This window comes from Monodelphis domestica, chromosome 1, assembly GCF_027887165.1.
Source record: "Monodelphis domestica isolate mMonDom1 chromosome 1, mMonDom1.pri, whole genome shotgun sequence".
In the NCBI taxonomy this organism is placed as follows: domain Eukaryota; kingdom Metazoa; phylum Chordata; class Mammalia; order Didelphimorphia; family Didelphidae; genus Monodelphis; species Monodelphis domestica.
Genome location: NC_077227.1, coordinates 456,302,854 through 456,329,573, shown reverse-complemented (window position 1 = coordinate 456,329,573; position 26,720 = coordinate 456,302,854). Strand labels below are relative to the sequence as shown.

The following is a 26,720-nucleotide window of genomic DNA, read 5'->3' as shown; positions in this document are numbered from 1 at the left end:
ACCCTGACTGCTTCTACAGCATTCTACTTTAATTTATTCTCCTTTTGTGACATATTGATTAGGAAGTATGTCAGATTGTATGCCAGTTGGGTTAATGGCCTCCTAAAGAAGGAATAGAATCTTTATAAAAATTGCATCTTCCCCCTGAAGTTTCCAATTGGCCACAGGAGAGTAACACAGGAATCTGGACAGTCTTCACTAGGAGACTGTCTAGAGAGAGAAATGGAAAGTTAATGAGGATCCAAAAAGAACTAGAGAAATAATGGACAGGGCAGAGATTTCAGGGGAAGCTCTGAGTGGGAATCTACAGAGAACATCTGGAAAACTGCAGTGTTCAACCCTGAGCCATCCCAAATCTTTCTTCTTCCCACACCAAGCCTGGCTTTTTTTCCCACCTAAAAACATTCATAGAACATGGAGTGTCAGACAGACCTGAAAGATGCCTAAGGACATAGAACACACACTTAGATCTGAAAGTGAGCTTAGAACATAGGACCAAATATGTCAGACATGGGAAGGACCTTAAAATAGTGGGCAAATGGGGCAGCTAGGTAGATCAGTGGATAAAGAGCCAGGCCTGGAGACTGGAGGTCCTGGGTTCAAACCTGACCTCAGACACTTCCTAGCTGTGTAACTGAGCAAATTACTTATTCCCCATTGCCTGGCTCTTACTACTCTTCTGTCTTAGAATTAGCACTGATTTTAATCATTGTAAGAGAGTGCTCATATAAAACCCAAACCCCAAAATAAAATAATAAATAAACTATTGTAAAAAAGTATGATTTGGTCTGCATCCAACTCCAACAGTTCTTTATCTTGAGGTGGATAGCATTCTTTGTGATAAGTCCTTCACAATTGTCCTGGTTCTTTGTGTTGCTGAGAGTAGCTAAGTCTTTCATAGTTGATCATTGTACAATATTGTTGTTACTATGTACAATGTTCTCCCAGTTCTGCTTATTTCACTCAGTTTCAGTTCATGTAGATCTTTCCAGCTTTTTTCTGAAATCAATCTGCTCATTGTTTCTTTCAGCACAATAGTATTTAATCACCATCATATACCACATATAGCCATTTCCCAATGGATGGACATCCCCTCAATTTCCAATTTTTTGCCACCACAAAAAGAGCTGCTATAAATATTTTTGTACAAGTATGTTCTTTCCCATTTTTTATTATTTCTTTGGTATACAGACTAAATGGAGGTATCAAAGTATCACAATTTTATAGGCTTTGGGCATAATTCCAAATTGCCCTCCAGAATGGTTGGATCAGGACACAAATCCATCAACAATAGTGTCCCAATTTTGCCACCTACCCTCCAACATTTAAAACCTTCCATTACCATAATATTGGTCAATCTAATAAATATGAGGTGATATCTCAGAGTTTTTTATTTGTATTTCCCTGATCAAGAGTGACATAATTATTTCATATGATTACTGGTAGTTTTGATTTCTTCATCTGAAAATTGTTTGTTCATATTTTTTGACCATTTGTTAATTGGAGAATGGCTTGTATCCTTATAAATTTGACTTAGTTTTCTATAAATTTGTGAAATTAAACTTTTATCAGAGAAATTTACTATAAATTTCCCCCCAGTTTGTTGTTTTCCTTCTAATCCTGTTTACATTGGTTTTATTTGTATCTATAGCTTTTTAATTTAATATAAGTGAAATTATTTATTTTATGTTTTATAATGTTCTCCCTCTCTTGTTTGGTCATAAATTCTTTCCTACTCCATAGATCTGAAACTATTCTATGTTCCCCTAATTTACTTATGGTATCACTCTTTATATCTAAATCATATGCCCATTTTGACCTTATCTTGGTATAAGGTGTGAGATATTGATCTATACTTAGTTTCTGCCATATTATTTTCCAGTTTTCCCAAGAGTTTTTGTCAAATAGTTTGTTCTTATCCTCAAAGCTGGAATCTTTGGGTTTATTAAGCATTAGGTTACTAAGGTCATTCCTCTGTATATTATGTATCTAATCTATTCAATTGATCCACCATTCTATTTCTTAGCCAAAACCAGACTGTTTTGATGATTACTGCTTTATAGTACAGTTTGACATCTGATACTGCTAGGCCAGGAAGGTAAGGGTTAAAAAAACAGTAGGCAGAATGTCTGAGTTGAAAAAGGGTCTTAGAGACCAGCAAGTCCACTCCCTTATTTTACAGATGGATAACTGAGACCTAAAGAGAAGAAATAGCTTGCCCAGTGAGGTTAGTAGCAGAGCAAGGACTACTTTCAGAGTTAAGAGTAATGAGAAGTTAGTTTTGGAGTTAAAGTTATAGGAAACAAGCTTCATTTTGACCATTTTGATATCCTAGGAGGACATTGCTACTAGTTCTAGGTGTTTCATAGTCTTGAAAACATTTTAGAACAAACACAGGTATGAGTTTTTCCATGTTAATGTGATACATGGGAATGTGATACATGGAAAGACCCCGGGGCTGACAACATGAATAAATGAATGAATGATCCTTGGGTCTTAGATATAGAACTGGGGGTGGGGGTAGGGGAGATCTTGAAGATCATCTTGTCCAATTCTCTCAGGCAGATAGAATTTCAGGCAGGGTCCTCTGACTTCAAGTTCAGTGGTCTTTCTTACTCTATCTACTATACTGTGGAATAGGGGGTCACACTGGGAGACCTCGGAGGACCTGAAGTCTTCAGCTAGGCCTTCTTCAGGAATGACACAACTTCAGTCTGACAGGTCAGATACATTATCCTAGGATCAAGCTAGAGAGGAGCCAGCAAAGACTTTTCCAAAGTTCCTGGCCGCCTGCCCACAGCTATCAACCAACCTCTTCCCACCCTTAACAAAGGACCTATTGCACACACTCCATCCCAAGATTTTGAAATAAAAAGATCACCAATCTTTTTTTTATTTTAAAAAATCTATGGTGTGTACTTCAAAATGTCTTAAATTGTATCTTTCCTTGGGATTAAATTCTAGATCTGAGGGTGAATGGAATTTGTAGATATAGAATTAAAGAATTATTTATAAATGTGCCCATCTATCATTCTTAAAATTTTTTTAGATGGTTTCAAGTACTGATTTTTTAGTTTCTACTTAAGTATTTTAAATAATATTATTATTAAGCTCTTACTATCTGTCTTAGAATAGATACTAAGCATCATTTCCAAGGCAAAAAAAATGATAAGGGCCATTGGAGTTAAGTGACTCATCCAGAGTCACACAAAGCTCTAGGTCTGACTCTCTGTCCCTACTGAGCCACCTAGTTGCCCCTTATTTTCTTATCATAATACAAGGGAATTGGGAAGGAGATAGGTTAAATGAACATTAGGTGGCACAGTGAATAGAACACTGGGTCCGAAGTCATAAAGGCCTGAATTCAAATCAAACATTACTAACTGTGACCCTGGTCAATTCATTTAATCTCTGTTCAGTTCAATTTCCTCATCTGTAAAATGGGGATAATAATAGCCCCTCTTTCCCAGAGTTGTTGTGAGGCTAAAATGAGAAGATATTTGTAAAGTACTTGGCACATAGTAAGCACTATATAAATGTTAGTTATTTGCTAATCTCTAGAGACAACTTATCTGGAAAACTGAAGTTCTCAGCCCTGAGTCATCCCATATCATTCCTCTTCCCATACCAAACCATTCCTTTTCCTTCTTGTCCCTCTCCTTTCTGCTCTCACAGCCTGGTGGAGTTTAGAGGCTGGTTCTTCTTTGGCCAGACTGAGAACCTCCTTCATCTGTATATGTAAATGTATGTGTGTTTACATATCTGTATGCATAGACACACACATCTAGTTATTTATACACTATCTTCTTTGTTAGAATGTGAGTTCTGTGAGGGCAGGGACTATTGTTTGCCTTTCTTTGTAACTCTGCAGTGCTTACCTTATTGGCACCATGCCTGGCACAAAGTAAATGCTTAATATTTGTTGACTGATTAATCTCTACCTAAACCAAAACACACTTGACAATATCTCCAACAAGTGGCATATCAACATCTTGAAGACCCTCAGTGACAGGGAGCTCACTATCTTCCTAGGCAGTTCATTCTCTTTTGAGACAATTCTGGTTGTTAAGAACTTTTCCCTTATATTGATCCTAAATCTGCTTCTCTGCAAGTTCCACCCACTGCTCCAATGACAATAGCAACAGTCGTTCTTTAAATACTTGAAGAAAGCTGCTGGTTCCACTTGCCAATTATTCTCCTACATGAGCTAGAGTGTAGAGCTTAGAGTCAGAAAGACCTCAAGACTGATCTTGCCTCCAATGCTTACTAGCTGAGTTGGCATGGACAAATCACTAAACCTTTGAGTCTCAGTTTCCTCTTCTATAAAATGGAAACAATAATTCATTTCAACAAATATTTATTAAATACCTGATATGTTCAAGATATTGTACTGACAAGGTTTGCAAAATAAAAAAATGGAACAGTCTCTCTACCCTGTGGTGGGATGAAGTGGCTGAGGAAACAAGATTCCATTTTCCTAGAATATTGAATTATTCCCACATAAATCATCAGCATTTCTATATATTTCCAACAAAACTCAGCAGCAGGAGTTAGAAAGAGAAACTCCATTTAAAAATCACTCTAGACAATATAAAATATTTAGGAATCTATCTGCCAAGACAAACACAGGAATTAGTGGTAGTCTCTTAGTGACCGAGAATGACAATTGTCTTTGTGCAGTTTCATCTACGGTGTACCCTCATGTGGCTTTGGAGTCCAAAGGCTGAGGCGCAGAGTTTGTGGCACATGGGGCCTGGGACTCCAGTTGTTACGGGAGGTGCGGGTGTGGCCTGGTGTCGGTGTTCACGTGCAGCAGCAAGACGTCGACGTCGTTCATCTTCAAAGGTGGTGGTGGCATGGTTAATGTGTGTTCGCCAGCTGCTTCTGTCAGAGGCAGCAAGTTCTAGTTGCTTTGGTGTAATGCCAGCCCACCTCAAGTTGGACTTTAGCTGATCCTTGAATCTTTTCTTTGGTCGGCCTTGTTTCCTGAGTCCAGCTGACAGTTCACCATAGAATACCTGTCTTGGTATTCGCTGTGGGTCCATGCGGATGACGTGTCCAGACCATTGTAGCTGGGTTTTGAGGACCATGACTTTGATGCTGGTGGAGTTGGCTCTGTCGAGGACTTCCTGGTTGGTGATTCGGTCCTGCCATCGGATCCTCATGATTGACCGGAGGGAGCGTTGGTGGAATTGCTCCAGCTGTTTCATGTGCTTCTGGTACAGTGTCCATGTCTCACAACCGTACAGGAGCGAGCTGAGGACCACTGCGTTGTACACTTTGAGCTTCGTCGCAGTGCTTACACCTCTATGTTGGAGGACTTTGGAGCTCAGCCGCCCGAGTGCCTGGCTGGCCTTTTGGATCCTGGCATTAATCTCGTGGTCTAGGGACCCGTTGTCAGCGATGGTGCTGCCCAGGTACTTGAAAGTGTTGATGTTAGAAAGCTACGTGCCGTCAATTGTAATGCACGGCTGGTTAGTTGGCCTCTCTGGTGCAGGTTGGAACAGCACCTCTGTTTTGCTGAGACTGATAGTCAGGCCAAACAGTTTTGTTGTGGTGGAGAACCTGTCCACAATGGTTTGAAGATGATTTTCTTGGTGGGCCATGAGAGCACAGTTATCTGCAAAGAGAGCTTCCAGGATGAATCTCTCTGTTGTCTTTGTTTTTGCAGTCAGGCGGCGAAGGTTGAATAGTGAGCCATCCAATCGGCATTTGATGTAGACTCCCAGATTTAGATCCATCACAGCATGTTGTAATACTTGGGTGAAAAATAGATTGAATAGTACCGGAGCGAGGACACAGCCTTGTTTCACGCCATTGGAGATGTTGAAGGGATCGGAAGTCTCTCCACCAGATAGGACTTCCCCTGTCATGTCGACATGAAAGAGCTGGATCAGTTTGACGAATTTTGCTGGGCAACTGAGCTTACTGAGGATCACCCACAGTGAGTCCCTGTTCACTGTGTCGAACGCCTTTGTCAGGTCTATGAAGACAATGTAGAGACTCAGGTTCTGCTCAAGGCATTTTTCCTGCATTTGCCTCACTGTGAAGACCATGTCGATGATGCTGCGATCTGGTCGGAAGCCACATTGTGATTCAGGCAGGTTCTGTTCTGAGACAGATGACAGGAGTCTGTTGAGTATAACATGGGCGAGGATCTTTCCAGCAGTGGAGAGTAGTGAGATGCCTCTGTAGTTGTCACAGGTTGCTTGTGAGCCTTTGTTCTTGTATAGGGTTATGATGGAGGCATCTCTGAGTTCTGGGGGCATGTCTTCCTCTTCCCATATGCTGGTCAGCAGTATGTGGAATGCCTGGAGTGCCTTTCCATTTAAGGCCTTGTACACCTCGGTTGGGATCCCATCTTTACCGGGTGCCTTGCCTGTACTCATTTGTTTAATGGTTTTTTGGACTTTCTCTATTGAAGGAGGGATGTCAAGTTGTTCAATGGTGTGGTTTTGGGGGATCTGGTCAAGGGTGCTTTGGTTGACTGAAGAGGGTAGGTTTAGTGTTCTTTCTAAAGTGTTTCTAAAGTGTTCTTTCCATCTGTTGCTGATGCCTTTTTTATCTTTTATGAGAGTGTCACCGTCAGAGGTGACAAGGGAGTGGTGGTGGGTTTTAATGGCCCATAGACAGTCTTGAGGGCACTGAAAAATTGTTTGTAGTTTTTTGTATCAGCAAAACTCTGGATTTCTTCTGCCTTTTTTCCCCACCATTGATCTTGCATCTTCCTGATCTCACGCTGCGCTGTGGATTGGAGAGACTTGAATCTGTCCTTTTTAGGAGAAGAGTTTGGATTATTTTGCCACTCCATAAAGGCTTTGTTCTTTTTGCTCAATAGGTCTTCAATAGCCGTGTTATTCTAGTCAAACCAGTCCTGGTGGTTGCATTGTTTGGGGCCTAGGACTGCCTTTGATGTTTCCTTCACTGTTATATGAACACAACTACAAAACACTTTTCACATAATTAAAATTAGATCAAAATAATTGGGAAAACATTAATTGTTCCTGGGTAGGATGAGCTAATATAATAAAAATTACAATCCTACCCAAATTAATTTACTTATTCAATGCTATACCTATCAAACTACCATTTTTTAAATAGAATTAGAAATAAATATAAGAGAATTTATCTGGAAGAACAAAAAAGATCAAGAATATCAAGGGAAATAATGAAAAAAAAAGTGAAGGATGGGGGCCCAGCAGAATCAGATCTTAAACTGTACTATAAAGCAGAGGTCATCAAAACAATATGGTATTGGCTAAGAGACAGAATGGTTGCTAATGGAATAGACTAGGGGTAAATAATCTCAGCAAGTTAGTGTTCAATCAACCCAAGGATCCCAGCTTTTGGGGAAAAAATCTACTATTTGACAAAAACTTCTGGGAAAATTGGAAAACAGTATGGGAAAAATTAGGTTTATATCAACATCTTACACCCTATATCAAGATAAATTCAGAACAGGTAAATGACAAATATAAAGAGTGAAATCACAAATAAATTAGGTGAACATGGAATGGTATACCTGTCAGATCTGTGGGAAATCTTGGAAAAATTCAAGAAAGAGATAGAGAACTTTGCAAAATGCAAAATGAATGACTTTGATGATATCAAATTACAAAGGTTTTGTACAAACAAAACTAAATGCAACCAAAATTAGAAAGAAAGCAACAAACTGGGAGAACATTTTTATAACAGAACTCTCTGACAAAGGTCTAATTTCTCAAATTTATGAGGAAAAAAGTGAAATGTATAAGAAATCAAGCCATTCCTTAATTGACAAATGGCCAAGGGACATGAATAGGCAGTTTTCACACAATGAAATCAAAACTATCAATAAGTACATGAAAAAGTGTTCTAAATCCCTCCTGGTTAGAGAAATGCAAATTAAAACAACTCTGAGGTACCACCTTACACCTAGCTGAGGGGCCAATATGGCAGCAAAAGAAAGTGATTAGTGTAGGAGGGGATGTGGCAAAATTGGGACACTAATACACTGCTGACACTGCTGGTGGAGTTGTGAATTGGTCCAACCATTCTGGAGGGCAATTTGGAACTATGTGTAAAGGGCTTTAAAAGAATGCCTACCCTTTGACCCGGTCATACCATTGTTGGGTTTGTACCCCAAAGAGATAATAAGGAAAAAAACTTGAACAAAAATATTTATAGTCATGCTCTTTGGCAAAAAATTGGAAAACAAGGGAGTGTCCATCAATTGGGGAATGGCTGAACAAATTGTGGTATCTGATGATTATTGAATACCTATTGTGCCAGAAGTAATAATGAACTGGAGGAATTCTATGTGAATGGGAAAGAGCTCTAAGAATTGATGCAGAGTGAAAGGAACAGAACCAGGAGAACATTGTACACAGAGACTGATACATTATGTCACAATCAAATGTGATAGACTTTTCTACTAGCAGCAATGCAATGACCCAGGACAATTCTGAGGGACTTATGAGAAAGAACCCTATCCACATCCAGAGAAAGTACTGTGGGAACCGAAATGCAGAAGAAAAAAATATAATTGATCACTTAGTTCAATAGGGATATGATTAAGGTTTTGATGTTAAAAGATTGCTCTACTACAAATATGAATAACACAGAAATAGGTTTTGAACAATGATACAGATATAACCCAGTGGGGAGGAAAGAGCAGGAGGGAGTGGATCATGAAGTATGTAACCCTGGGAAAATATTCTAAATAAAAAAGGAAAACATTTTAAGAATTGAATTATTAAGCAATGCATACAAATTACTCAACAAATCAAGACCAAGCCCCTTCTGGAGTTAGGGCTGGACCCATAATAAAGGGAGATACAGACTTTTTTACACTAAAAACACTCAAATAAGGCCAATTAATGAAAAGGAAATGTTATAACATAAGGTAATATGATTTCTAATTGAGGGAGAGATTAAGGACTTTCCAAGTTGAGAGGGGGATAGTGAATAAGTACAATTCCATGGATTTAGAAAAGACATACTTCCCCCCCCCCCCCACCAAGTGTTTCTAAATAATCAAAGGAACATGGAAACAATAACTGATTGATCAGTATGGGGTTAGTTTTCAGGTAGGATATACAAGGTACTTGAGATGTACAATTGTGAAAAAACTCCTATCAATCTTTGGGTCTAACTGGGTTTTTGATGAATCTAACCTAGGTCCTTAGTTAAAGGTCTATAAGCAGCAGTTAGAGGTAGTTCTTTCCCAGCCACACAGGGCTAGATTCAAACAATGAGATAAGATTTTACCCCCTGCAATTTCCACATTTGAATAAAGTTTTTTCACAAGACAGAAATTATAATTTTCGTCCTAGAATTGATAGTAAGTATTGGTTCCAAGGCAGAAGAGTCATAAGGGTTAGGCAATTTGGGTTAAGTGACTTGTCCAGGGTCACACAACTAGGCACACAATTTGAACCCAGGAATTCCTTTCTCCAGACCTAGTTCTCTACTGAGCCACTTTGCTGCCCTTGTCAATATCTTTTTTCTAATATGTGCCAAGAACTGAACACATTGCTCTAATCAGGGCAGAAGACAAAGTGATAATCATCTCCCTTGTTTTGGAGAATATGCTTATTAATGCAAGCTAGTTAGTCTTCTTGGCTGTCATGCCACAGTGTGGACTTGTTTCTAAATAAGTTTCTATTTTTTTAATCAGTAAAAATCTGCCATCTCCCTCTCTCCTTAATCCTTCCTCCTTCGCCCCAATTTGAGAACAAAAGAAAAACAAAACCTCTGTTACAAACATGTATAGTCAATCAAAACAAATTTTCATGTCCAAATAAATAAATAAATAAATGAATGGGGGGGGGGGACAGCTGGGTAGTTCAGTGGATTGAGAACCAGGCCTAGAGATGGGAGGTCCTGGGTTCAACTCTGGCCTCAGACACTTCCCAGCTGGGTGACCCTGGGCAATTTGCTTAGCCCTTACTGCTCTTCTGCCTTACAACCAATACACAGTATTGATTCTAAGATGGAAGGTGAGGGTTAAAAAAAAAGTCTCATTTTGCATTCTGAATCCATCATTTTTCTATCAGGAATAGGAAGCATGATTTTATCATCAGTCTTCTGGAATCATGAGTGGTCATTTTGGTGATTAGAGTTCTTAAGTCCTTCAAAGTTGTCTTCACCATATTGTTATCTTTGTATATTATTCTCAAATCTTTTTACCTCATCCTACATTAGTTCATACAGATCTTCTTGGGTTTCTCTGAACTCATCTGAACAGCACAATAGGATTCTGTGGCCTTTATGTGATATAATTTGTTCAGCCATTACCCAATTTATAGATATTCCCTCAGATTCCCATTCTTTTACTACCTCAAACAGAGTTATAAATATTTTTGTATATTTTTAGTGAGAAATTCTGTTTTTTTACTTAGGACTAGTGAAGAAGCAGTTAGGCGGCTCAGTGGCTAGAGTGCTGGCCTTAGACACTTCTAGATGTGTGATCCTGGACAAATCACTTAATCTTTATATGCCCGAGTTTCTTCAACTGTAAAATGGGAGTAACAATAATACCTACCTCCCAGGGTTATTGTGAGGATCAACTGACATAATATTTGTAAAGTGTATGCCTGGAACATAGTAGGACTCAATTAAATAAATATTTATTAAGAACCTACCACGTAGGGGAGGACAGCTAGGTGGCTTAGAGATTAGAGAGCCAGAGCTGGAGATAGGAGGTCCTGGATTCAATTCTGGCTCCAGAGACTTCCTAGCTGTGTGATCCTGGGCAAGTCACTTAACCTCAATTGTCTAGCCCTTGCCACTATTTTGTCTTGGAATTAATACTTAATATTGATTCTGAGACAGAAGGTAAGAGTTAAAAAAAAGAACGTACTATTTGGGGAACCCAGGGAGTACCTGGCATGGTAGCATCTTATTCTGTGCAATTGAGACCAAGCAGAGAGGCAGATGCAAAGTGGAGCTTAATAAATGCTTATTACGGGGGGGGGGCGGGGGGGGGCCGCCAGCTAGGTGGCTTAGTGTCCTGAGATCCAGATCTAGAGATAGGAGGCCCTGTGTGACCTGTGTCACTTAACCCCCATTGCCTAGCCCTTACCTTCTGCCTTGGAACCACCTTGGAATTCTCAGACAGAAGGGAGAGTTTTTATTTTTTACTTTTTTATTAAAGTGCTTAGGACTAATTTCCTTAATTTACCCTCCCAATTTCCCTTTCCTCCCTTTCCTTGTTGAGTGAAATGTGTTTCTGTACATGTGTTTGTGTTTCTTTCCTTTGACCAGTGTTCGGTGGAGAGTGAGATTGTAGTGTTCATTGCTCCCTCTCCCCTCTCCCCCTTCTTTGTATAAACTTCTGCCTCCATCCCCATAAACCATGAAATCCATAACCTTTCTCTCCCTTCCTCCTCAATATACAGTATTCCTCTTCCCTTCTCTTTCCATTCTAAAACCACCAAGCTATAGCAGAATGAATGATTGCCAGGCTTCCATTCATTATCTCCCTTTAACAATCCCTGATAACGGCAGAGAGGGAACATATAGGTCACTTCCTCATATTAGAACAGAAGCGGTTTGCCTCAGATGTTCACTAGCTGTGTAACCCTGGGCAAGATACTTTACCTCCATTTGCCTCAGTTTCTTCATCAGCAAAATGGCTATAATAACAATATCTACATCCCAGATCTTGTGGGAGGCTCAAATGAGATGATTGTAAAGCACATAGCATATAGTGCCTGACACACAGCAAGCATTACAAGATGTTGGCTATTATTATTATTTCAAGCTGTGCAACCGTGGGCAAACCACTTAACTTGTTTTCATCACCAGCAAAATGGCCTAATAATAATAATAATAATAATAATACCTATATCCCAGGGTTTTTGTGAGGCTTAAAGGAGATGATTGCAAAGTGCTTAGCACAATGCCTAGCACATAAGTGCTATAAAAACAGCATCTATTATTATCATTATTAAATGAGATATTTGTAAAAAGTGCCTAGAATAGCCCTGGAACACAGTATATACTACACAAATGCTTATTGTGTCCTTCCCTCCCACCCCTTTACAATCTTTTATCTCTCTAGAAGACCTTCCTTCCCTCCTCCCAATTCAAACCTTGGGTAATGCCCCTTTGTGTCTGGGAAAGAAATATGCCCCAACAAATCATAGATGATCTCTACACAAGCTCAGGTACATGGTATACTGTAGGTGCTAGGCTAAAGGTGTGACACAGGCTGGACAGATATCATGGCACATGTGAGAAAAACACTGACCACCCTCTCTGACTCTTTCTACCTCCATGCTCTGATTCCATAAGATAATTTTCCATAATCTTTCTCTCTTCCTTTGTACACATTGAGAAAACATCATTTGGGAACAGTTGGGTGGCTCAGTGGATTTAGAGCCAGGTCTAGAGATGGGAAGTCCTGGGTTCAAATCTGGATTCAGACACTTCCTAGCTGTGTGACCCTGGGCAAGTCACTTAACTCCCATTGCCTAGCCCTTACTGCTCTTCTGCCTTAGAACCAATACCTACTACTGATTCTAAGACAGAAGCTAAGGGTTATAAAAAACCCTTCATCATTCATACTGGTATGGAATTATTGTCTCCTCTGCCTCAGTGCCCCTCTCACCAATGGTTCTTCGTTTTCACCTTCTCCCAGGGGCAGCAGAAAGGATGGCCATGTTGGTGATAGGGAAGGTGGTGGAATCAGTATCCTGGTTTGCCAATTCCTGGTGCTTGGTCTTGATACCTGACCCCTAGTGTGTACCTTTTGGTGGCTGCCAGTTTTTCTGAGGAAAACTTTGGATCTCATATTCCTGTCCCCAAATACAGGGTTCTGGACACTGTCTGGACTTCTTGTATTCTCTTGTCTATAAAGAGCATGGAGGTAGAGGGAGATTGAACTAAGAGCAGGTCTAGGAACCTGAATGTAATAAAAAGACTCTTTGGAGGCCCAGAATTTATCCTCCTCTCTACTCCCCCATCTCTCACCTTATGGCCTAGATGGAGTTTACTTCTGAGTGAGTCTGGAGTTTCAGCAGTCTATTTCCCCTTGGACCTCCTCTCTATTTCTTCTTTTTTAAAGCTGGGTCAGAACTATGGAGACTATAAGGATGCCAAGGATGGGGTGTGACCAGAGGAGCTTCATGGCTTTGCTAAGGGAGGGGGTTGAGGCTTGCCTAGGATAGGGATTTTGGGGTGGGGGTGCTTACCTTTAGGTGACCCTTGGGAGCAATGGGGTCCAGCTCTTTTGAGAATTCCATCTCCCTAGGGGTTCAGGCTTGTGGACCATTACACTACCCTTAGGGCAGCGCCTGGGTGAGACAGCAAGTGCTCAGGTCCCCAACTATGAAGCTAGCAGTGTCAGGCTGCTCTTACCCTCTTCTTACCCCCTGCAGCTCCAGGTACAAGAAATACCAAAGATTCTTTCAGGATCTGTTTAGTCATTTATATGAGACCTGGGAGAGACACAGCCTCATTCCTGGGAGTGGTCCAAGAGGTACTCAGCACCCTGCTTTACCCACCCATCCCAGCAGGGGACTAACTGATCCTAGGATCTGAGGAATAAAGACCTGGAACCAGAAAAAGTCTGTGTGCTAAGCTTTGTTTAGAGTCCTTGTGGTACTTGAAATTAATGTATATTCTGATTCATTTCTAGCATACTTCTACCCAATCCTATCAACTTTTATGGTATTATCTACTTACTGTATACTAGGAGTTGTGCCAGATGCTGAAGAAACAAATACAAAAATGAAATCATCTCTAGCCTTCAAAAAGGTTACATTCTTTTTTTATAGAGAGATTTTATTTTCATCAAAATTTCACTTTGACTATTATTAAGGTTCTTTTTTCATTACATTTTTTTCACTCTGTGTGCATATCAGAATTGTGAATATTTAAAAAGTTTTTCAGAATCCCCTAAAACCAGGTAATTTTCTTTCTTTCTTTCTTTCTTTCTTTCTTTCTTTCTTTCTTTCTTTCTTTCTTTCTTTCTTTCTTTCTTTCTTTCTTTCTTTCTTTCTTTCTTTCTTTCTTTCTTTCTTTCTTTCTTTCTTTCTTTCTTTCTTTCTTTCTTTCTTTCTTTCTTTTCTTTCTTTCTTTCTTTCTTTCTTTCTTTCTTTCTTTCTTTCTTTCTTTCTTTCTTTCTTTCTTTCTTTCTTTCTTTCTTTCTCTTTCTTTCTCTTTCTTTCCCCTTAGGTGGTTGTGTGGATTAAGATTATAGACCAGACCTAGAGACAGTCAAAAACCCCAATTTTTATTGTTACACTAGGCCACCTAGCTGCCCCTAAACCAAGTAATTTTCTTAAGAAAATTTCATGCATTAAAGCAGAACTTTTAGAACTAGATCAATAGATTTATTAAAAGTTGGGGCTATGTATTTTATGGAATATGAATTTCACTACTGAACACCTTCATGTCATAACTTCAATACTGAGGACCTTCTTGCAGAAACCACATGCATATAGTATCTATATAGTGTACAGTATTTGTGAGAATATGTATGCCTATCTATCTATCTATCTATCTATCTATCTATCTATCTATCTATCTATCTATTTTTCCAAAATAGTCTTTAGTCTCTCTGTTTTCTATCCTAATCTGTTAGTTACCCTTATTATTTTTAAATTTTCTAGTCTTTCTGCTATAGAAAGATCTCTTTCCAATTTCCAAACTATCATTTGTTCAACTTAATAGTAAGTTCTTTTTTGGGGGGAATTTTAAATTTTGTTTTATTTTTAAAAAACTTTCCCATGGTTACATGATTCTTGTCTCCCTCACCTCTTCCCTTCCTCCTCCCAGAGCTGACAAGAAATTCCACTGGGTTTTACATGTATTATCACTCAGAACCCATTTCCATATTATTCATTTTTGTACTAGAGTAATCTTTTAAAACGAAAACCCATATGAACAGGTGATAAATTATATATTTTTCTTCTGCATTTCTACTCCTACTTCTTTCTCTAGCTGGGGATAACATTCTTTCTCATAATTCCCTCTGGATTGTCCAGGATAATTGCATTGCTATTAGGAACAGTCAATTACATTTGATTGTCCCACAGTGTTTCAGTCTCTGTGTATAATGTTCTCCTGGTTCTGCTCATTTCACTCTGCATCAGTTCATGGAGGTCTTCCCAGTTCTTATAGAAATCAAGCAGTTCATCATTCCTTATTGTACAACAGTATTCCATCACCATCATATACCACAATTGTTTAGCCATTCCCCAATCAAGGGATATCCCCTCATATTCCATTTTTTTTTTTGCCAAAAAGGTTATATTATATTGAGGGCAGGCTTAAAGATTTTCTGGGGGGAGCAGGGGGATTCATAATTACTATTAATGAGACAGTGTGGCACAATGGAAAAAGTCCTGGATCTGGAGTCAAGAAAACTTGGGTCCAAATCTTTCCGCTGACACTTACCTGTGTGACCTTGGACAGACCATTTGACCTCATTGGGCCTCAGTTTCATCATCTACAAAATGAAGAAGTTGAAATAGGTAAACTCCGAGTTCCCTGTTAGCCTTATGTCTGTTTCTATAATCTCATGTGATGCTGGCCCAAACATGGGACCCTTTGGTTGTCTGGTTCAAATGTTGCCTTCCCCGTTTTGCCCATACCCTTTCTTGTTGTACTCTTTCTTACTGGTACTCTTTTGCATGTACTAGATAACCCTTTTCCTAAGAAGCTACAGTATCTCTGAAGGGTGTGAGAGTTTACTTAGCTTGAAAACATGGGCTGCTACTTTTGCAAAAAGTCCATGTATTCATGGTGCTGAAGCAGCTTTAATAGCAATAATCAAGCAATAATCCCTCACTAGCTGGGTCCAAATTAAATTTAGGAGATGAAATGGAATATTGCTAGAAACATTAAAATGTGGAATCTGCTGTCTCTACATAGCCACAACTTCCATCCAGTCTTTGGATTTTACTTTCTCAATTCACATATTCAGAGACTTAACATACTGTGATTATATATATATTTATATTTATCATATATATTTATATATTTGTGCATAGACTAAATAAAAAGGAACTAGATTGAATGTTTCTGAATGGAGACATTCACTTCCAAACTTATTTTCTTCCCATTGACCTCCCATTCAAACACACTGTGTGGAAAGGAATAGAAGCAAGATCTAATCTTCTTATATCTGAATAAGAAAAGGAAATTAGGAAAAATTATGATGAACTTGCTTCCACTCTCCATTTGGGAGTCTTGGGCCAAAAAAGGAAATCAACTTCCCCAGCTAAACAGTCCAAGGGAATTCACATTAACTGACAGTTTCAGCAACTCTGGATCTTTTCTCTTTGAGGTTACAGTAATTTCTGTCATGTTACTGCTGATCCAGGTTGAGAAGCTCCTGATGCTGATTATTACCAACTTATCCTGTCTGTATCTTTTTTGTACATAATTGTTTGCATGTTGTCTCCTCCTTTTTGAGATCCTTGACAGCAGGGGTTGTTTTTTGCCTTTCTTAGTGTACCCATCATAGCATAGTTCTTGGCAAAGAATATGTGCTTAATAAGTTTTGTTGACTGGCTGATTCTCCCTGTGGTGCCTTGGGTTCCAGGAAACTCTGGTCGTGGCATCACTGAATCTCTATGTGACCCTCAGTCATCCTTGGCCTCTCTTATCTCTCTTCAGGAAACTGGAATCATCTCCCAGGTTCAGGGGAATGAAATAATTCAAGAGATCAAAGGACAAGACAAATTCTCTTGGGTTCCAATGATGATTCTTATTTAGATAATACTTTGAGATTTATAGGACATCTTAATGCCTTGTAGATTGCTCCTAAGATTGGAGCTTTGGCTCTCTCAAGTCTCCAATATACAAATAAGCTGACCCTGAGAGAATCTTTGATCTTCCCTGTGCTTAGAGCTGGAGGGGGTAAGGTGAGGGTGAGAGCAGTCTGCCTGTCAACTTTCCTTGCAACAAATCAATATAGTAGATAACATAAGCATTTTATTCCCGTTTTATAGGCATTACTAATGGCCAAGAGCCTCCCTTAAGCTTTACGATCACAAGACTTACATTCAATCCTGTGGACTGACCCAATAGGATTATTTTCTCTCTTTGACTCATGTCCCTACTCCAGAATTTTATTTTGCAGAAAATCTTCAGAGTAAAGCTGAAGTATGGTTCCTCTGTAGATTTGCCTACTAATCGGTAATAGGATTCCAAATCTCATATAGGCTTTCAAAGTGTAATATGCATATAACATTTGAATCTATATTTCACTTACCACAGACAATACATGGGTAGCAAAGGACTCACAGGAGCCCATAAACAAAAACAGAACATAAACAGAACAAAAAAAAAGCACTTGAAAAACTCATTAGATTCTCACTGGAAGAGAAACACTTTGGGGGACTGCTAAACAAATATGTCTTATTCACCTTGAAGCTGCATCATTCCAGCAATCCCAGCAATAGCAAAGCTGGAAAGATTCAGATCTTATGTCCCTCCCTGAAGTGTGGATTTAATCAGGAGGATGTTCTTCTATTGGGGTGGGGGTGCCCAATCTGTGGTAGAGCCTTCTGAGCTCATATTGGTCTGCAACACTGTACATTGACCCCAACATAGTGATGTCATTTTGGTCTTCCACAAGTATGAAGGACAACAACCAACCAACCATAAGAAAATGACAATACTACCTAAATAATTTACTTATTCAATGCTACACCAATAAAAAATATCAAGGAATTATCTTGTAGTACTAGAAAAAGTAATAATGAAATTCATATGGAAGAAAAAAGTCAAGAATCTCAAGAGAAATAATGGAATGGGAATGAAGAGGATCTAGCAGTGCCAAATCTTAAACTATAGTATAAAACAGTAGTTATCAAAACTATTTGGTACTAGTTAAAAATAGAGAAATCAGCCAGGAGAACTGGTTAGGTCCATGACAAAAACAAACAGATCCATTCAAAGCTTCTGGTAGAAGGAGTCAAAAATTTGATAGTAATATGGAAGAAATTAGATTTAGATATCTTATACCTAACATACAGAATTAAGCTCCAGAAAAGGCAAGGAACCTAGATAGAAAGACTAGCTCACATCAACACATCATAAACAAATTAGGAAAATGGGGTAAAAGTTACTCATCAGATATATAAATAGGAAGCATTTCATAACCAAAAAGGATAGAGAAGATCAAATAAGAGAAAATAGATAATCTTGAGTGCATAAAATTAAGTTTTTGCACAAACAAATCCAACAAAGCTAAGGTTAAAAGGGAAACAAAGGAAAGATTTCAGCAGCAAATTCCATTAATAAAGATCTTCTTTCTAATATGTATAAAGAACTGATTCAAATGAAAAAAAATAAGAACTATTTCTCAATTGCTCAATGGCCTATGGATAAGAATAGTCAGGATTTTTTTTTGAAAATTTATTTAATTAGAAGATTTAGAATATTTTTCCATGATTACAAGACTCATGTTCTTTCCCTCTCCTCTCCCCATCCCCTCCCATATCTGACATGCAATTCCACTGGGTTTAACATATGTCATTGATCAAGACCTTTTTCCATATTATTAATATTTGAACCAGGGTGACCTTTTAGAGTCTACATCCTCAGTCAAATCCCCATCGACCCATGTGATCAAGCAGTTGTTTTTCGTCTGTGTTTCTTTTCTCACAATTCTTCCTCTGGATGTGGATAGCGTTCTTTCTCATAAGTCCCTCTGAATAGTTCTGGATCATTGCATTACTACTAGTAGAGAAGTTCATTACATTCAGTTTTACCACACTGTATCAGTCTCTTGTTAAAAAAAATAATGGGGGGCAGCTGGGTAGCTCAGTGGATTGAGAACCAGGCCTAGAGATGGGAGGTCCTAGGTTCAAATCTGGCCTCAGCCACTTCCTAGCTGTGTGACCCTGGGCAAGTCACTTGACCCCCATTGCCTAGCCCTTACCACTCTTCTGCCTTGGAACCAATACACAGTATTGACTCCAAGACGGAAGGTAAGGGTTTAAAAAAAAAATAATGGTAAGCTACACAAAACAGAAAAACTGTTCAATATAGGTTCAAAACTTTTCAAAACTGCTTGGATACTTTTGATAGAGGTAATCAAAAATATTTTCAGTGATGAAGTGAAGTTCAAATGTGAACTTCCCTTCAGGGCCAGGCACAAGGATGCTAAAGTGACTCTTATTATAAAATAAAATATTTGTTGAAATATATAAGGATAAAGAAGGATTTCTAATTCTAAGGGATTCTAAATCCACCCAAATAAACTCCCAGGTTCCACAGGGAACTGCTTCTCCTGTGTTTCACAGGCTATACTAATCCTCCCTGATCTGACTAAACCAAATTTATACTATCTAAATAAAAACTACCACAATTATCCTTATAAATCTTAACTTCACCCTCAAATTATAAAATAGCAAAGGCTAGCTTGTTGAGTCGCAACAAGAATCAAGTCTGAGTGACCGAGTCACTCTGAGTCCAAACCAAAGACCAGGTTTTTCTTTGATCTTCTCAGAGTTAAACAATCTATAAAAACCACAATAGATTTTCAATAGTGTTTCCCAAGTTGGGAAAGGAAAACACTGAGCTCCTTCAGATCTTTCCCTCAGACAGAGAAAGGCAAAGATGTTACCTTCTCCAGCCCTGAGAGAGAGTCTCCAAGAGTGAGTCTCTGCTAACCACCAGAGAGAGTAATTGACATAGAAAAATGGTTTTAACTGTCACATCTGAAATTAACATGCTCTCTCAGCTCTGCTTCAAACTCCATTTCTTTCTCAAGCAGCCACTCTACTTTTTATCTCTAAACTAATAAAACAATACTTATTTTCTAATATTATCCTTACACTCTTTGTACATTGTTCTTTTGGTTTTGCTCCTTTCACTCTGCATTAATTCCTGGAGGTTGTTCTAGTTCACATGGAATCCTCCATTTTATTATTCCTTTGAGCACAATAGTATTCCATCACCAACATATACCACAATTTGTTCAGCCATTCCCCAATTGGAGGGCATCCCCTCATTTTCCAATTTTTTGCCACCACAAACAGTGTAGCTATTAAAGGAATAGTCAGTTTTCAAGGAAACCCAGGCTATCTATATGCATGTGAAAAATGCTCTAAAGTGTTTCTCAAGAGAAGGTATTATCTTTTATTTATTTATTTTTTTTGTATCTCAAAGAGTTTAGCAAAGTGCCTGGTACATAGTAGGCACTCAGAAATGCTAATTGACTGACTCTAGTTAGAGAAATGAAAACGAGAGCAATTCTGACATTCTACCTCATAGCCACGAGAGTGGCAAAGATGAAAAAAAAAAAAGAAAATAAGATATTTGGAGGGATTGTGGGAAAAGAGAGATATTCATGTACAGTTGGACCGGGGATTGGATATAACCATTCTGGAAAGTGTTATATGTAAAAGTTTTAGGGATGGGTAACAGAAGGGATAACTAACAAAATATAGAAAAGGGGTTTATTTAATTAAACAAGGATAAGGGAATGGAAGGGGATTAGGGGAGTACCTTTTACTATTAACCCACCCATGTATTAAATCTAAATAAATCTTAACTTAACTAACTAAATTACAAGGGATTAGTAATGTCCACAGGGCCAGATTCTCACAGACTCCACCTTGGTTGGGTCAAATAGCAGGATCAAGATGTAGGGTCCTCACAAGGTCCAAAAAAGGAGAAGGTTCTCACCATTCACAATTGTCCACCAGTGTGAAGGAAAACACTTACTCAACCTTATTTGATACTCAAAAGTCCTTGGTAGCTCCTCATTTGGTTTCTTCAGAGAGACCACTAGGCACACCTTCCAGTCTGCCACCCAGCTTGAGAGAGAGACTTTTCAACTGACTTAGAATCCTGATTCAGCCAAGCTCTGTGGAATCCTGATTTTGTACCATCCCAGGCTTCCAGCCTGCATTGCTATGCCCTGCTAGAAATAATTTCCTATAAAAGCACTTTGAAAATATATACAAAAAGTTACTGAACAATGGACATCCTTTGAACAAGCTATATCACTTGTATCCAGGCCTGTATCCAGAAGAGCTCAAGGAGAGAAAAAATTTCTGTATACATAAAATATTTATAGCAGCTCTTTTTGTGCTGGCAAACAACTGGAGACTATAAAGATGCCCATCAATTAAGGAATGGCTGAATAAGTTGTGGTATGTGAATTTGATGGAATAGTATTGTGCAGTAAGAAGTAAGGGAGGAGATATTTTCCAAGAGACATGGAGAGCCTTATGTGAACTGATGTGATGAAATAATCAGAGGCAGAAAAAATTATACTATAACAATACTATTACAATGAACAATCTTAAGGACTCTTGTAAACTGATGAAGAGTGAATTGAGAATAAATGGGAGAACAATTTATGCAATAACAACACTGCAAAACCAAACTTTGAATGCTATGAGACCTATTATTAGTACAGGATCATTCATGAGTGCAGAAGACCATGATGAAACATCCCATTCATGAGAGAGAAGTGACAGCTTTTGGACAAAGAATAAGTCATATGTATTTTGGTATATAGACACTGAGGTAATTCATTTTGCTTGACTATACATATTTGTTACAAGGAATTTTCTTTTCTTTTTTTTCCCAGTGGGGTAGAAAATGGTATGAAAAGAAAACAGATTTCTATTAACTAAAAAATAGAGATAAGAGTACCATAGGTAGTGTTTCATGCATTTTCAGATGACTTTACTGTATAATTAGGTTTACTTAATTGTTTTACTTTGTCATGAGACCTCTCACAAGGCGAGGATAATCAACAAAAGTTTATATACAAAAACAAAAGATATCAAGAAAACTTTAAAAGAAAAGAAGGGGGAGAGCCTCCCTAAAGGAAAGATGATTCAAAAAGATGTTATTAGGACATCCAGAAGTTCCAACTTGGAAGTTGGTGGGAGGAGCCATAAATAGCTCAAAAAAAATTCTGGTCAGTCTTCTTCTTTACCTAGAATGCCTGTTTCTTAAGTCCACTATAACAGTCTCCTGGACCCCTGTTGGTCACTCCCAGGTCTATGCCAAGAAAAACATCATCATATATTTCAATCTATGGTTCATGATTTCCTTTATTCAATGACTCTCTCCCATTAAAGTAAGAATAAAGCATGACATCATAGGAAACCAAAGGATATAAATGCATGGTAAAGCAAAAGGAATAAAAATAAGTAGCAAGCACTCTGGCCACTCATTTTGCAAAACTACCGTTTCCAAGCCTCTAGGGATTGGACGCTATAGGTACATTCCACATTTCTCCAATACAGAGGAAGAGGGACACAGGCAATGTTAATCATGGCACAGATGGTAAAGAGGTGAAGGTCTTCACTAAGATCATCTGGGGAGTATTTTTAAACATGGCAGAGCAGCATAGTACTATCTCTTGAGTTTTTGACACTGTATTTCTCATTATGTAGCCTAAGATTATCAGTATGGAACAAAGTCCTCTGACCTGTCCAGGGCACTTTCCACTATTTTCTTCTCTAGATAGAGAGTAGATAGAGGGAGCAATTGTACCTGGAGTTAGCATGACCTGAGTTCAAATCCTGCCTCAGACACTTACTATGTAACTCAGTTAGCCATTTATCTTAGATATGCCTCATCTGTGAAAAGAGTTTGCTCATCTGTAACCCAGGGCTAATAATTAGCACATATCTCCCAGGGCTGTTGTGAGGATAAAATGAGGCCATATTTTTGTAAACTTTAAAGCACTATATAAATGTGATCTATTATTATGATTTCTACCACTCTATTTATTAAGCACCTACTATGTGCAGAGTATTCTCCTGGGTCCTGAGAAAGATACAAAGTTTACTATACTCAGTCTTTATCCTCGGGAAGCTCACACTATTGTTGGTGTAAGGGGGAAAAGAAATATACACAGATAAATGCAATATAAATTTGAATTTGAGGGAGTCTTGCTGAAAGTGCCTCTGATATTTATCAGATTCATTGGGCAAAATGAAGCACCAGTAAGTTGCTTTACAGTTAACAAAAGGAGGTTTAAGGTAGCAAGAATATGTCTGCAATAAAACTACAATGGCACATACCTTTTCTGGACAAACAAAATTTCATTTCTGTATGGAAACATGGTTATCAGGGCAGGATGTATTTAAGGACATGGTGACTGGAGTGGTCTTCAGAAACACATCAAATCAGAGGGGCTCCCAACTGCACATGGAGGGGGGAACTTTTTTTAAACATTCTTAGGTGATCTGAAAGTTGTGTCAATCAGATCTTGGAACAACTTTGTTTCCTTTTTAGAAAATTAATAACTGTTGCAGAAGGGGAGGAGGAAGGATGGGCCCAAGTGATGTTGTGGGGAAATTCTGATAGATATTAGTCCTATCCTAGTTTTCTGTGTGTTTTCTCTAAAGATGTTCTTGGGAAGTACTGTAAAAATGGAGACTTGAATCCAGGACTTCAATTCCCAGAAGTCCTTGCTCCACTTCCCCAGAATGCCCTCTAATCTCACTGAAACCTCACCTGGGCTGAAAGCGATATGGGGTATTTAACCTGGTTGTAAAAAGGCTCTTGCTCTCTTTTCCTACTTCCGCTTAGGTGGAACACACACAGCTCTCCACCTAGTAGGAAAGATGTGAGTGGTCGTGAATAGGCTCTCTGGGCCTAGACACGTGTTTTTCTTACTTGTGTTTTCTTTATATTTTAATCTTCAATAAACCTCTAAAAATATAATACTCATTGCAGAGAGAAACTAATTTCTACCCTGCCTTAGTTCCCCTAAATTTTAATCTTTATAGTACTTGAAGTTAGGGGAGGAGGCAGGGATCAATAAAGGCTGAACTGAGGAGGTGATAGTTGGAGTTGCATTTTAAAGAATGAATATGTTGTCAAAAGCGAAAATGGGGATCTGTGAGAAGGAGAGGGAATTCTAGTAGTAATGAGTGGTAGAAGCAAAAAGATGGAGTTGGGAAAATTGGGAAGTGTTTGGTTGATGATGAGAGGGCCAGCTTGGCTGGCGCATAGGGTCCATGAGGAGGAGAAGAAGGATGAGATAAGGTTGAACAACTAGCTCTACACACACAGAGCAGAAGAATCACTTTTAGAACAACCATCAGAAAGTCCCACTTTGAGTCGTTGACTGAGTAGGGGGGATGTAAGGATAATTTTAGGGTTGTGACCTAATCTAAATTAATTTGGTTGCCAGAGAAAATCCCAAATAAAATACCCAAGTCAGTTTGGAAATTTATGGTGATTTTAATTAATATAGAGGGAAGGAATTAAGGAGAAGAGAGAGAAGAGGGTATAGAATTTTTCCCACCTGGCCTGTGCCAGAGAGAGTTCAAAGATCTCATGGTCTTTGGAGAAGATTAGAGGCTTTTTCTAAGAGGATAGTGTTTGGAAGATAAAGGAGAAAAGAATCAGCCTAAACTCTGAGAGAGCTCAGTGAAGATGCCTCACCTGAACTAGATTACTCTGCTTCTCCCAGTATAGTATCAAGGAAAACTCACTGCCAAAACCGGACAATAACTGCCACCACACCAAGATGTCAAAATGCTCAGCAAACTTCTGCCAGAGCCACCTCTCCACCAAAAGAGGCCAGAGAGAGGAAGTGACGTGAAATATATAGATGGTTTTTACATCACTTTCCTGCATCTCACATGTACCAATGGTAGCTTAAGCTTGACTTAGGACAGTCCAGGGGTCTGTCAGTTGTTTCTGATTTGTCATTTGCTAGTACATGTCTGTCACAGGCCATCCTCCTAAATAATTCATCCTTAAATATGGGTGTAGACATTCCTGTTTTTGTTAGACTAAGTAGGGTGGAGTAATCTAAAGTTCACAGTGGAGCTCATGCCTCTAAAACAGAAAATGTCATACAGAATTAATACCAGCCTAGAGGGCTAATAATTTTCCAAATGTGTTGCTTTAACTAGTATATTTTAGAGTTCCTAGCCAAAGTGGTGAGGGTAGGGGGATATTGCATTTATAAGTAGCCCAAATGGGCAGTCAAGTCTGAATGGAAAGTCTTTTATTCCTGCTCAATTCAACTATTAATTGCTTCCCAGATTTTTGAGAGAGAGGATGATGAAGAAGACAGAGGTTAGGGGTTTTAAAAGTGGAGACTGCACATGAGAAAGAGACTTGTGGAAATGGTCTCTGGCTAAAGAGTAGCTTTATCTTCCTCTTTGGTTGCATATCTAGGATTGAGAGACCGAGACAATGTTGTAGAGATGAACTTTTCCCCAGCTACCATCCTCTCTCCCACTTCCTTACTGGTAAGAAAGAGAGCTGAAGCATAGCTAGATGAGTTCAGTAGGAAAGACCTGGGTTTGGCTAAGAGTTCCAGATTCAGACTATCAGTGGATCTGAGCCCAGGTATTGAGACAATCAGACAGCGATAGAGACAGGAAAAAAGACAGAAACAGAGAGAGAGAGAGAGTGAGATTAACAGAAAAGTCTCCCCAGTAGGAAAATCTAGAGTAGATATCTATTAACTCTCTCTGGGAGCAGGTAGAAAGAAGGAAAAGAAATCACAAGAGTTTTGACCTACTTGTTTCAAAATTGTATTAAACCTTAATTTGAAGGAGATCATACAATCTGGGAGGGAATGCTGGTACTATGTATATTGAGGTATTTTCTTTCCCACTTCTATCAGTTATAGATAAAGGGCTGAAAGGAACTTTAGGGGTTATCAAATTCAATCCCCTAATTTTACAGAAGAGGAAATAAGACCTAGAGATGTGGTCTAAAAGCTATATGCAATTATATAATTAATGACCTTCCCTGAAATGCTGCAGAGATGGGATGAGTGTATGAACTTAAGTGGGATGTGGGGGCTGAGCTATCATCCTATTGGATAAAACTACACCAAAGCCTTATAAGGACTGAGATGAACATTGCCCGCCTCAAAATCGTAGATGAAGTCAGTTCTCTGAGAGTCTGATAGAACTAGACAGTTCCCAAGAACATCTTTTGGGCAAACATAACTGGAAATGAACACTTAACTGACAGCTTAACAACTGAATATATCTAGGCCTTGCTCTTCAGTGGCTCCTCATTCTGACATAGACATTTGACTAGATTTTAGTTTGTTTTGTTCTTAAATCTTTCAAAACTATTTTTTTACAATATTGTTATTATAGTATAAATTGTATTCCTGATTCTACTCATTTCATTCTGTATCAGTTCATACAAGTCTTCCCAAGTTTCTCTGAAACCATCTCTTTCATTTCTTATAGCACAATAGTATTCCATTATATTCATCTATCATAAATTCCTCATCCATTCCTTGAATGATGGAACTGCTTAGTTTCCAGGAAGGGGGGCGTTGTCACTACAAAAAAGAGTAGCTATAAAAATTTGTATCATAATAAATAAAAAGTAAAATTATTAAATTTAATATTAATAAAATATTGTGGTTGCCTTTAAAAAATTTACTCTCAAGTCAGGAGTCTGTTATTAGTTCTTTACAATGTAATTTTAATAAAAATGGACATATATGAAAAAGGGAAATGAAGGAAGAGGACACCTATCTAGAAAAATTCCTAAGCCAAAATCCCAAGCCTGGTAAGCTGCTTATCCCACAAAGCCCTTGAGCACCAACTGAGAGAGAGATAGACAGAGACAGAGACAGAGAGAGAAAGAGAGAGAGAGCACTTCCCCACACCTTTTATCTTTTGGGTCTCCATGTCCCGAAATGTATGCATGCAAAAATGGGGTGCAGGATAAGACAAAGTTAGGGAATGGTTTCTATCATCACAATCCCCCCTGTGATTCTATTGGGAGATGAACATGTTGAAATCTCCCAG

General features: G+C 38.6%; 1 protein-coding gene and 1 non-coding gene across 2 annotated transcripts in view; one reads left to right on the top strand and one right to left on the bottom strand.

Moving 5' to 3' along the window:
* WFDC3 (WAP four-disulfide core domain 3) overlaps positions 1-20,776 on the bottom strand; it is a 30,178-nt gene extending 9,402 nt beyond the window's left edge. Inside the window, exons 1-2 of the mRNA XM_016427852.2 lie at positions 20,674-20,776; positions 15,388-15,439 (exon numbers count right to left, since the gene is read on the bottom strand). Of these exons, the coding sequence (XP_016283338.1) occupies positions 15,388-15,439 (52 nt within the window). The 5' untranslated portion in view covers positions 20,674-20,776. The remainder of the gene's footprint in view (positions 1-15,387; positions 15,440-20,673) is intronic.
* Positions 1-26,720, top strand: part of LOC103094988 (uncharacterized) — a 60,143-nt gene that overhangs the window by 7,037 nt on the left and 26,386 nt on the right. The gene's annotated exons all lie outside the window — the stretch shown is intronic.